At 40.9% G+C, this 13,657-nt stretch overlaps 1 protein-coding gene across 1 annotated transcript in view; it reads left to right on the top strand.

The window, feature by feature from the left end:
- Window positions 1-13,657, top strand: part of NBEA (neurobeachin) — a 707,336-nt gene that overhangs the window by 297,546 nt on the left and 396,133 nt on the right. Inside the window, exon 33 of the mRNA XM_019653151.1 lies at window positions 11,293-11,420. Coding sequence (XP_019508696.1) covers window positions 11,293-11,420 — 128 coding nt within the window. The remainder of the gene's footprint in view (window positions 1-11,292; window positions 11,421-13,657) is intronic.

The raw sequence follows: 13,657 nt of genomic DNA, 5'->3' as shown, positions 1-13,657 counted from the left end.
TGCCGTAGCATCTGAAATGTAAACGGGCTTTTCCTTTTTTGCTTCTGAAGTGCCCCTTCTTGGGCAGCAGACAGCAGAGCTTTGTTAAAAAGTTCAACCACCTATCTCCTAGCCAACCCCGCCGGCCCTGCCTGATTTCCTCTCAGTTTCCACTGCTGCTGCTGGTGCTGTGGCTGGAGGGAGAGTCTCCAGGGCAACATGGGGGCCTCTGAGCTGGGCTCCAGAGTGCCAGTCCTGCACCCTGGTCTGTGCTAGGGAGTGGTGGTCTTAGACCCTTGGCTGGACTCGGGAGTGGTGGTCCTACCTTGGTCTGCTCGGGAGTGCAGCTTTGAACACCGAGCTGGGCTCAGGAGTGGCAGTCCTGGATTCTGGGCTGGGCTCAGGAATGGTGGTCCTGGAGCCTGGGATGGGTGGTGGGGTGGTTGTCCTGGACTCAGTGGTTGACTCAGAAGTGGTGGTGCTAGCCTCTAGAATGGCTGATGGACTGGCAGACTCGTGGGCCTTCTGCCCTGTCTCAAGGTCCATAGGCTACTGCCCTGCCTGTTGGAAACTGGAGCACTCTGTGTGAACCTCCTGTGCTGGGGAGGGACTACGGCTCTGGAGTTCCAGAGGATGGAAGGGCTTTACATGGATCATGTGACACCGGACTTTGGGGTTTTTTGTTAAGATGTGGTATGTATGGTACATGGCAAAAAGATGGTTGTATGTTTCGTTTGACAACGTGTTCTTGATGTCTTCCCAATGAAAGCCCAGATGCAGAGTCTCTCTTGTTACCCAGTGGCCTGTGACATCACTGGGTGGCTCAATGTAAGGCGTCAGCTCCTCCTCCTGGCCCATGTTAAGTTAAGGATCCGGCATGATGTCTTTTAGACTTTCTTCTGGGGATTGAGTGTAGGTAGTTTTTTAGGTTTTCCACTTCAGAGGATAAGTAGGATGGCACGTTGTACTCCCCGCTGAGCAACTTCTGCTTCCGATCTCCCAGGTTCATTCCCCTAGAAGGGAGGGTGTTCGTGAGCATCCTGCACAGCAGCACCCCCAAGCTCCACACGTCCAGGGCAAGACCATTATTTGTGGCCCAGGAAGAGTTCTTGGGCTGCTGCCACAAAATGTGCTCAATTGACAGCCTTTGAATGACATGGCAAATCTAAAGTCTGCGGGTTTAGCATTCATCTAAGTGTCCAACAGCACGTTCTGTGGCTTCAGGTCCCTGTGAGCAATGCCCTTCTTGTGACAGTAGTGCACTGCTGATACCAGCTGCCAGAAGATGCTGCCGGCCATGTCCTCCGGCATGCAGCCCTGGGCATAAAGGTAGTCAGTCCAACATGTTCCCTCCAGGTGCGAGTTCCATGACTATGAAGAGTGATTTTGTAGTGCTGATCACATGGAATAGTTGGTAGCGCAAGTCTGCCATGCAGTGGTGATATGGGCCAAGTGAGTAGCCCCCCACTGGACAACTTTTAAGTTTTCTCTGTGCTTTTTTATCTGCCTTGCCCACTCGCAGGCCTTCAATAATATTTTCCTGTCATACAAACAATGGGCCTTCGTGAGCCAGTTAAAAGTGACAAGCATGGCTGCCATTCTTCAAAGACTGAAGGACAGGCTTCGCAGAAGTGCTCTAGTTATTCCCCACCAACACCAAGTCAGAGGAATGGTGGCCTTAGCCCGGCTTCCTTCTCTCTTGAGAGAAAAAGGGGAGCCTGAGGACGGCGCGAGGTTGGGGGAACTCTGGTCACGGAGACTGTGTTGTGTTCCGAAGGCTCCCTGGGTCTTCTCAATTGATGGCCTTCGTACGACATGCCAAATCCTGCCATAAAGGAGAAATGGACGGGAGAGCTGAGGGTTCAAAGCCAAGGGAACAGAAGACCAAGAGGGCACAACATGCAAAGGGGGCTGCAGGCCGTCCTTCAATCTCACCAGGGATTTGGGGTACAATGCTTCTGAAGGCCACTGTGATGCCAGGTACCCTGGATGTGAATCCCGTGCAGAGAAGGCCACGGCACATGGCACATCTCCATTGTCCGCTGGACCAAGTCCTCTTGTCCAGGGCTCCTTGCACGCAGTGTGTACTTGCACTGCTGCCACCTGCAGTTTACGTCCAGCCTCTGAACGATCTCCCCCGCCATGTGGTCGGGCTCCCTGGACCTCCAGTTCAGCATTTAAAATGCAGGGAGCCCGGCTCGACCTCCCCTGCTTTGGCATCCGAAATCTAAACGGGCTTTACCTTGTTGCATCTGCAGTGCCCCTTCTTGGGTGGCAGACAGCAGAGCTTTCTTAAAAAGTTCAAGCATCTATCTCCTAGCCACCCCCACCGGCCCTGCCTGATTTCCTCTCAGTTTCCACTGCTGCTGCTGGTGCCGTAGCTGGAGGGAGAGTCTCCAGGGCGACACTGGGGACTCTGGGCTGGGCTCTGGAGTGGCGGTCCTGCAGCCTGGTCTATGCTAAGGAGTAATGGTCTTAGACCCCTGGCAGTCTTGGATTCTGGGCTGGGCTTGGAGTGGTGGTCCTGGAGCCTGGGGTGGGTGTGGGGTGGTAGTCCTGAACTCAATGGTTGACTCGGATGTGGTGGTGCTGGACTCCAGGATGGCTGATGGACTGGCAGACTCGTGGGCCTTCTGCCCAGACTCATGGTCCATAGGCTGTTGCCCTGCCTACCGGAAACTGGAGCACGCTGTGTGACCCTCCTGTGCTTGGGAGGGACTGCGGCTCTGGGGCTCCAGAGGATGGAAGAGCTTTATATGGATCATGTGACACTGGGCTTTGGTTTTTTTTTGTTTTTAAGATGCGGTATGTATGGTACATGGCAAAAAGATGGTTGTATGTTTCGTTTGACAACGTGTTCTTGATGTCTTCCCAATGAAAGCCCAGATTCAGCATCTCCCTTGTTATCCAGGAGCCTGTGACATCACTGGGTGGCTCAGCGTAAGGCTTCAGCTCCTCCTCTTGGCCCACATTCAGCCAAGTATCCGGCATGATGACTTTGAGATGTTCTCTCTTCTGGGGATTGAGTGTAGGTAGTTTTTTAGGTTTTCCACTTCAGAGGATAAGTAGGATGGCACGTTGTACTCCCCGCTGAGCAACTTCTGCTTTAGATCTCCCAGGTTCATTCCCCTAGAAGGGAGGGTGTTCGTGAGCATCCTGCACAGCAGCGCCCCCAAGCTCCACACGTCCAGGGCAGGATCATCTATTTCTGGCTCAGGAAGAGTTCTGGGGCTGCATACACGGGGCTGCCACAAAATGTGCTCAATTGACGGCCTTGAATGACATGCCAAATGTAAAGTCTGCGAGTTTAGCGTTCATCTGTGTCAGCAGCACGTTCTGTGGCTTCAGGTCCCCGTTCGCAATGCCCTTCTCGTGACAGTTGTGCACTGCTGATACCAACTTCTGAAAGATGCTGTGGGCCATGTGTCTGGCATGCAGCCATGGGCATGAACATAGTCCGTCATGTCCCCTCCAGGCATGAGTTCCATGATGAGGAATAGTGATTCCGTAGTGCTGATCACAAGGAATAGTTGGATGATGTTGGGGTTGTGCAAGTCTGCCATGCAGTGGACTTCTCCTGGGAGAGGTCCGACCACTTAGAAATAAGTCCCGTTGATGTATGATTTTAATGGCCATCTCCGCCCCTGTCAAAATATGGCAGTCCAACACTACCTTGGCAAAGAGGCCCTTGCCAATAGTTTCTAGGAGCTCATGATGTGGGGTTCTTGGTCAACAGGGATGTCTGAAAAGTCATACAACTTGATTACCTTCTAACTACACTCACTGATGATACTAACTGTGCTCACCAACTGTGCTAACAAACAGTAGCTATGCTAACTATGCTGAGTAAATATACTTACTAACAATACTAACTAAAAGTACTAACTAAAAAATTTAAAGAAAAAAAAATGAGAAAACAAAAAAATTGAGAAAATTAAAATAAGAGAAAAGAATAAACAATAACTATGCTAACTATGTTCATAAATACACTAACCATACTAACAATACTAACTAAAAAACTAAAAAATTTAAAGAAAAAAAATGAGAAAAATGCAAAAAATGAGAAAACTAAAAATTGAGAAAATTAAAAGAATGAGAAAAAAAGATCAAAAAAGAGAAATGGTGAAGAAGAGCAAAGAAAAATAATAAAAAGGAAAATAAAGAGACAAAGAAAACAGGAGTGAAGGGAACAATAAAACGGCGGGGAAAAGGAGAAAACCAGCCACCTGGTCCAAGTCCAACATGTCAGCACAAATCAGCTTCCTGTGCTATTGGACAGAAAGCTCAGCCGAGCCAGGGCCTTAGATAGCAGTTCTTGGTAATTATATCACACTAGTGCTTTATTATTATTATTATTATTTTTAGCTGAGCCATCGTGCTACCTGTTGGCAGCTCAGTGGCTGCTCAGCTCGGGCTGGACTCAAACCGCTGTTGCTCAGAGCTCAAACTCTTGAGCAGCTCTTAACCAACTGAGCCACTCGGCCGGCCCGTACACTAGTGCTTTATGAGCTGAGCCAGAAACTGACCAGATATGGCTAAGGATAAACTACAGTGGTAATCCCAGTTTTTTCTCAAAACCCCTTTACTCTGAAAAAAAGTGGGGACCCCACAGAGCTTTTTGTTTATATGGGATATTAAAGCCTGATATTTACTTTATTAGAATTTAAAGTCTGTAGGATGCTTCAAAAAAAAAAAAAAAAGACGTGTATTAGAATGTTTTTCCAAGGGTGGATAGTGTTGCATTTTGAAAAGCCCCTGAGACGTTATATTTTTGACTCCCTCAGGCAAGAAATGGTGCTGCCCAAAAGGCAGAAAAGTTTGGAGAGTTTCCGGCGGCCTGGGCCTGGAGCGTGAGGGACGGGAGACGAGGAAGTGGGAGGTGGTAGGGCAGAGGCCGCATGCGGAGCCACGCTGGTGGGCAGCGGGCGGGGGCCAGGCGCAGAGGCACTTCCGGTTTGGGCAGTGGTTAACCGATCCGTTCGGGAGGTAGCTCGTGAGGTCGGGGAGCATGATGAAGAGGTAGCGGGATAAGGTAGCCCCTTAAAGAGCCCTCCGTCTTGCGTCTTGGCCGCTAACATGGCAGGGTGGCGAGGGGACGGCGGCGGCCGCGCACTGAAGTGGGAGAGAACGAGGAGAAAGTTTAGAAAGTGGACTAAGGGGCCAGGCGCCCAGGCCCAGCAGGACATAAGGCTGGGGCCGCGGGTCCAGGGGGCAGCTCCCGGCGGCCGCGTGGCGCGCGGGGCGTACTCACCTTCCAAACTTTCCCGGGATTTATCTCGGAAACTTTTCAGAGCAAGGCGGAGGCTATCTTTCCGCCTTCCCAGGGGGGTGGAGGTCGAGGCAAATGCCACGTGGGGGCGAGGGGGGAGAGGGAGGGGAAAAAGAACCAGCGGGGTCCAAATGATGGCATCCCCGGCACGGCCGCGGCCCGCCTGTCTCCGCGGCGCCCGGGCCCTGCACCCAGCCCCGATTTCTCCCCTTTAAGCAACATTTGCCAAGCCCAGGAAATAGATTAAGAACCCCACCAGCCAGAAAGAAAAGAAAAAATAAAATAAAACCCCCACCAGCCAGAGGGGCTTTTCCTACCTCCGAATTGGAGGAACTGTTTCGATTCCTTTCTGATTCATTGACTACGGACTATTTGACATCAGCTAAATCCCTCACTGCGGAGGAGTTTTCAGAGCTCCTCTCCTCCTGATCGTCTTCGTCTTTGAAGGACATCAGTTGGTCTTAGAAGGAAATCAGTTGTTCGCTGGCGCCTACCTCATCTCCTCTACCGCGGTTCAGCTGCGGCATTCTTTTAACCCACCAGCAGCAATTTTAGAAGAAAAATGGAGGAAGAAAAGCCAAAAAAAAAAAAAACCCACAAAAGTTTTGCCCCCCGCAAAAAAAATATTGCTAGAAAAGAAAAATTGTGCTGCCCTTTGAGAAGCCCTATTTGTGCGTATAATAAACTAAATTTTATGTAAAATGTTCACTTTAAAGGTACCTAGAAGCAGTTGTTCTTTAAAACCACCTGGTGCTTACTAATACGGTAGGTTAGCTGAGTAGTTCCCTCAGAAAATATTTTCAGGTGTGTATTCATTCATTTTGGATACCTTAAGTGTTTTTATTTTTATAAATTTTTTTACTTTTAAATAAATGGAGCCTTGTTAAAACTGAAAAAAAAATTAACTTTATAATGACAGTTTTGCTGTGATTAACACTCTTCTAATCTTTGCATCTAATTTTAAGCAAATCAGTTTACATAACTTCTGCCTGCATTTCCTAATTTACATAAGAGTATTCAATTAATAAAATCTACTCTGAAATGCACTGATGTAATAATTTCCTTTATATCTGAGCTATATTTTTAGGACATTGCTTAAGAGACACAATTTATTTTCATTCAAGATTTATTATACACACCCATTATTTGTATGATTTAAGAAATGAAGAAATTTAAGAACTTTATTATACCAAATTAAATTATTGTTGATTATATTTTTGACATTATTCTAAGAATCTAGGAGAATACACAAATTTAAAATCAAAAGTAAATAAAAATTATAACTTTATGAAGTGGCACAAGTATAAGAGAGTTCATTGAAATACAACTCACAGTGTAAACAGTATCCTAACTTATGTTTTCCTAGAATTCTAACATATAAAAGATAACCCTTTATTGTGAAATATAGCTAGAAAGGGGATTTATTTAGAAAACAAGAAACATAAGTTGTACTTTTTTTGCTGATTCATGTATTGTCATTCACCTTGGCCTTGGATATAGCTCCAGGTCAGGTCAGGTCAGGTCAGTTACATTTGGTAAGATTTGATAATAATTGCAGCCCTAGGTTTTTGTAATGTTTTTTGGTCCCACCGGTTATACTTTTATTCAAGTAACTTTCTTAGAATCTATAAAGCTCTGTAAATGAGATTTCCATAATACAGGTAAAGGCCAATACATAATTGTGCTTTTTTAAACCATAATAATAAACTCTTATGTTTTAACTCATATTGTTTTAATGCAAGATTGGAGCTATGTAATTTCATCTAAAGCATTATCATTTTCTTTGAATAGTTTGTTTTCCTACAGTTGGTAATTTTGTTAGAGTAGTTGATAAATTTCCCAAGTAGTAACAGTAATTTTCTTCACTGAAATCAGTAATTCTCTTTTTTAAAAGAATTTACACATACTATCAAGAAAAATAACCAAAGTCAAAATAGCATCACAAGCATTGTTAGTGTGACTGAAGGGAATGAAAAAGAATAGAGTAGGGAGAGAGGAATGGATAGCTTGAGAGAATATATTTCAGCCTAGAGTTGACAAATTTAAATTTAGGGCCCAAGAACTTTCCCAGATAATAAGTTACTAGAGTGTTAAGATTATAAACCTCACTCAAGGTCTGTGTAGGGCAGATTCTCCATCTAGTGCCTCTTGTATTCTGTGTAAAAAATGCCTGAAACTAAATAAATGTTTTTTGCATGGTAAAAATAAACTTTAAAATGAAACTGAAAACTTACTACTTAGTCTTTTCCCTAAATTAATTAAAATATGCTAATTTTCTTACAAAATTATTTTCCACAGAACCTTGTTTTCTTCCACTAATTAAATGTTATTTCTATTTTAAAAATAAAAATTATATTCTAAGTATTGTGAATAGTTCATTTATTTTCATAGGATGGATGGCCAAGGAGTTCTCCCTTGTTAAAATGTTTTTTATTTAATTGGTTTTTTTACATGTTAACAGATAAATTTTTCATATTTGCCTTGCAGTTGAGAAAAAGGAGTTTTTCATTGTGTGTTTCTCTCAGATGAGAATTCAAATAACAATAGAAGCTGTTAACGAAAAACATCCAGCCTAGGAGAAAACTTATAAGAGTTTATTTGAGCCATTCTGTCACAATTGCCGGGAAGCAAAATCTCAACTGATTGAGAAAATGCTCTGCAAAATGGCGGTTTGCATCTTATTTTATACATAAAATCAAAGGAGGAAGTTTACATGAAATCTATTGGTGCTAGATTAAGGGGGTGGGAGAGAGCAAAGTGGGGAACCCTCTGGGATTAGATAAAAGTAAATTGGAGAGACAGGCACTTCCTTTATTTTATTTATTTATTTATTTATTTTTAGCTGAGCCATCCTGCCACCTGTTGGCAGCTCAGGCCAGAACTGAAACAGCTGTTACTCAGAGCTGACACTCTTGAGCAAGCTCTTAACCAACTGAACCACTCGGCCAGCCCAATGGGACTCCTTTTACATAGGTGGATACAGGATAGCTAACAGTTTTTTACAGCACAAAGGGATGGTAATCAGGTGATAAGCATTATAATGAGGAATTTTGCAGTTTTCAGCTCCGGTCTGGAAAAAGGATTAAAGATGTGTTGTTTTAGGTACAGAAAAACAGAGAGGCTCGCTGCAAAGGCACAGACTAACTTGATGAAGGAAGTTAAAGATGATGTGACTTCCCACCATGGCCCTCTTGGTTATGAAAGTTTTTATGCTCACACCATTTTATGTGGTTATTTTCAATCACCTGAGCTTGTCAGGTTTAACCTGTGGCCCCTTTTCTGTCCACAAAGCACAATATGTTTTGTTTTTCTTTATTTTAAGTGGTTCTTTGCCAGGTGATACAGGAGAGTATAAAGCTTAGTGTTATATTTATATCATTTCCTTTGAGAATATTTAGAGATGAAGATCTCATACTGTTTACTTTCCTTTAAAATATATTGCGAGGAATTTGTAAATATTAACAACAAAAAAACTGTCCATTTTCTTCACTTTTAAAAGGCGATGATATAATTTTTTTCACTTAGAAGATTTCGTTGTTATTTGATAGAGAAACCTGGCAGTTATACTTGATAATGATTTTTTTGTACTTGAAAGATTTGACCTCTTGCTGGGTAAAATGTTGCATTGTTTATCTGTCTCCTAATGGAAAATTAAAATTATCGTTGCAGCATGATATGTGTAAAAATCATTTAATATTAAATTTTATAAGAAAATAATTGCAAAAAATCTTATTTTAGGGGTTCATTCACTGAGAAATGTCTGTTTTTATCCATTACCCTTAAGTCAAGGTAATTAATACATTTTTACATACACACATGTACTTAGTTGCTTAGATTAGTTTCCATTTGATATTTAACTTCATCACCAAGAACTGTATTTTTGCAGTTCTGATGCCTCTAAATCATACATAAACCTGTAAAATATGGAAAAAGGCTTAAACTAGGGAAAACTGTTCCGGGCTAGTTAGTATATTGCAATCCAACTATGATGCGAACCTTTATAAATCTAGAATTTTTCTGAAGTAATTTTTCTCTCATTAATCTTAAATAAAAATAAATATCCATGTTTCCCTCAGAATTCAGCTGGAAAAGCAAACAATAATTATATCGAGATTTTTCTTCTTTTCATAGGTTCATGCTTGCCATTCTTACTTAACTTTCCTTTGTAGAGGGGATTATTTTAGCTGGGAAGAGTCATAAGAATTGATCTTGGAGATTAGAAGGAATGAATGAAATAGTAGGTCCAAAAAAGAAGTTCTGTCTATATTCACTAAAATTCAGAAATAACTTATTATTATGTTTCTATGACTTTAGGTCGCCGTTCCTTTGCTAGCTGTTTTGTTACAATTTACTAGTAGTACATACTCTCACTAAAACAGTTATTCTCAAAGTGTGTTTCCTGGATCCAGCAGTATTAGACCACCTGGAGAATTCGTTGGAGGTGCAAATTGCCACAGTACACCCAGGGACCTGCTGAACCAGAAACTCTGGGAGTGTTTAAACATGCCTTACAGTTGATTCTGGTCTACACTAAACTATGAGAAATATCTGCTTAAAGTAGACACTTGCATCAGGAATAAAAGAGTAGGGGGAATATTGGAAACTCTTCTGCAAGTCTGGGAAGGCCCGCCCAAGTCTTTTTTTCCTGCCTAGAGTTGTACGTCCAGAATATTCTCTTTAAGTGTTTATGAAGTGCCTAAATCTGAGTTTCCTCCCAAGTTCTCCTTTCTCTAAAGCTGTTGACCCAGATGAGAGGAAACAAAGTCAAATTACAGACAAAATGCTATCGGAGAGGCTTTGTGTATACAAAGGATTCAGATTATGTGCTCTTTTCAAAATAAGAAAAAATATTATTTCCTAATCCCAGTTTATTTTGTTATTTCTATTTAAACATTCAATTGCTTTAAAAAAGATGCAGTAGTTTTAGTTTTAAATATTAGTAATATTTTGCAAATTCTGTGACGAATTACCTTTTTGTCATTATGTTTTCCTCATGTGTAACAAAAATGTTACTTGGCATTGTGACAGAACTTTTATTATTTTGAAGCATTGTTTAATTCCTTACTGTACATATCTTATGTGTACAAGAATGAGTTACCATCCAACATATTATTAAATTGATTTTTAAAAATATATCAGTCACATTTTGTAAGAGTAAATATAGGTGTGTTTTATTCAAATTAGCAGTTCCAAGAGCTACCATTATTGACCTCTCACTGTGTCCGGGTAGTTCTCTGTGCATGTTACATGCCTTAGCTCATTTGATACTCAAGGGGTAGGTATTATTATGATCATCTTCAGTTTGCAGGCAAAGAAAGTCTAATGTCCCAAGGTCACCTAGGCAGTCTTACTCCAAAGCACTTTTTTATTTGCCTGAGCAGAATTGTTTCTTTTACTGATGTTTTTTTCTTTTACATATACTGTTCAAGGTGTTTTCAAGAATGTCAAACAGTGCTTATGTAAAGTCTTATAATTTAAAACTTAATAGTGAACAATATAAATAATAATGCAGGTATTGGTAAATAAAACCGAGTGGGCTTATGAAATGGGACATGCCTACTTTGGCAAAGCAATTCAAGTGTATTACACTGAATTCCAGTTATTCTCTTATTTGTTTAGTTTTTCGGGGAATTTTCAGGGAAATCTTGAGATCAAGAGTTAATTCTTTGTAATTGGCACGGTGATCCATGTAGTAAGTGTTCAAAACCAATTTCTTTGATAGATGGAAGGCTAGACAAACAAGACATACAAGAACTTCTTCTCTTGAAGCTCCTAGAGCTATGAATAGAGTCTGCAGCCCTCGAAGCTTACGGAACCCCAATTCCTTTTCATCGTATCATCATTCTAATTTAGCTGCCGTCTTTTGAGTAGCCTTATGACTGATGTAAAACTGTACTGGGTGTCCCTTGTACATGAAGCTGTTATTATTCAGTGGGTTAGAATTGGACTTTTATGATTTTCAAAGATTTTAATTTAGAAGTAAAGTCTATTTCACTTTTTATTTTGAATTATATTTACTAGTCTTTATGTCTTAATTTCAACAGCATCACTGCAAAACTTGAAAGAGCTCTAGAAAAAGTTGCTCCTCTTCTTCGTGAAATTTTTGTAGACTTTGCCCCATTCCTATCTCGTACACTTCTTGGCAGTCATGGACAAGAACTATTGATAGAAGGTATGATTTCTCTCTCTATTCTAATTATTTCAGTTTCCTATAATGTATCTATTAATCATGGCATAATTTGTACTTCTGGAGGAATATTATTGCCAAAAAACTATGAAGACATTGTTTCCACAAATTCTAATAAGATATTCATATATTCGTATGCTTTCTCCTTACTCATTTTTTTTTAAATAGCATGTTTGCACAGTTCATGTTATTGCACAGCTAATAACAGAGTAAAGAACTTGGGTAAAGTGTTGGAATGGGAGGCTCTGGCTCGTATGATCCCAGTCTTTCAGGGCTGCTGTATATGCTTTGTTAGGATGGTGTCTTTACCAAGCAAGGGTCTCTAAAATGTCCTTTGAACTCTAAGAGCCAGGCTTCTTTAAGTGACTTGTCTTATTCACATAACATTTGTTATATGGGAATCCTTAACTGTGATAATGTAAAAAAATACTTAATTGGGAGTTGCTGGAGCTGTTGTCTTTTACTCAACAGCAGCTTAAACGGAGTGAGGAGGCGAAGAAGGTAAATCAACTGTTGTGAAGATTCAATTTATGCACCTCTTAACAGGAGACAGTAGCTTTGAAAAGCTGTTGTCTGTAGCTTTATTTGTTTTTTGTTTTTTTTTAAGTTTTGTTTACAAATGTTTGTGAACTTCAGAAAGGGGTAACCAAAATCCACATGATCCTGTAAGTGAATAGTGGCTTTAGGTGCCATTCATTGATTTAGCCACCTCATGTATGTATTTTTGCTTTTCACATCCTATTTACTGTAGAAGTTTCCTTGTGCCTGTCTATCATTGTCTTAACTGGCTTTACACACTAAGTTTCTGTTAGGGGGGACAGTATTAGTTAATAACTAGACTGATTTGAATCCTTGCCCCACTACTTAGCTCTATGACATTTGAGATTTACTTGGCCGGTTTGTAGCTTAGTTTCTTTCTATAAGATGTAGTCATTGATAGCGCCTCCCTCCTAGGGCCCTTGTGAGGATTAAATTTTATAATGCATATAGAGCTCTCAGAACAGTGACACATGGTGGGCTGTTCATTTTTCTAAAAATACTGAGTTCTTGCTCTAGCAGCGGTTCTCAACCTGTGGGTCGCGACCCCTTTGGGGGTCAAATGACCTTTTCACAGGGGTCACCTAAGACCATCGGAAAACAAAAAGATATTTACATTACGATTCATAACAGTAGCAAAATTACAGTTACAGAGTAGCAACGAAAATAATTTTATGGTTGGGGGTCATCATAACATGAGGAACTGTATTAAGGGGTCGCAGCATTAGGAAGGTTGAGAACCGCTGCTCTAGGGTAAGCGCTATTTTAGGTACTAGGAATATATTAGTAAATAATAGACAAAGATCCCTGCCTTGTAGAACTTATATTCTAGCAAGGAAAGACTGCAAATAAGCATGAAACATAATAAGTAATTAAATCATATAGAATGTTAGAAGTTGGTAATGCAATGTAAAAGGATAAGTACAACACAAGAAATTGGGATTATAGCAATGGCAGGGTTAGACTGCAGTTTTAAAGAGGGTGATTGATTTTAAATGGGCCAAAAGTAAAAGTTACATTTAAGCAAAGACTTAAAGAAGGTGATCTATCTTATTAGAAGAGTATTGTTCTAGGCAAAGAGAATAGTCAATGCATTGACCCTGTAATGTGTTATTTTTGCAATAAGAAAAAATTTCAATAAAAATAAATCTTAAATGTTTCCTCATTCCCTAGAAGTCTTTTATTTATTTTTTCTATGTTTATGTATACCTTTTCCTAAACTGATTTCACAAATTTACAGAAGAAATTTAGTTATCAAAGACATACTAAAATAAACACAGAATAATTTAGTAATGTAGCAATGTTAGTAACGGGTCCTGTACTGTTATTAAAACTGGGACACAAATTCAGCACTAAGTTTCCCAGCTGTCAAAGCAAAGAAGGATGTGAGTTATAAGACACATTACTGGTTCCTCAGTGACAGTTTGTGACAACTTTAAAATGTAAGGCTTGGTACCAGATAACTTTTTAACTGCTCTATGTTGGTCATTCAGGAGCCTACCTATGTAGCCAGCCCCTTTCTAGAGTTATTCAGGGCCAGATAGCTGGACTGTTTCTTATTTCTTTCCAGCACTGCAGAGAGAGGTAGGAGAAATGGCTGAGTAATTGAGAGCCATTTTTCTTGGGCTTCTCTAAGTTTACCTCAACTATTCTGAATTGAGTTGAAAGAGCTTTAAGAATATGCC

The sequence above is a fragment of the Hipposideros armiger genome, unplaced genomic scaffold, assembly GCF_001890085.2.
Source record: "Hipposideros armiger isolate ML-2016 unplaced genomic scaffold, ASM189008v1 scaffold_198, whole genome shotgun sequence".
Lineage (NCBI taxonomy): Eukaryota > Metazoa > Chordata > Mammalia > Chiroptera > Hipposideridae > Hipposideros > Hipposideros armiger.
Note: the sequence above shows the minus strand (reverse complement) of the source record. Positions and strands in the feature narration are given on the sequence as shown.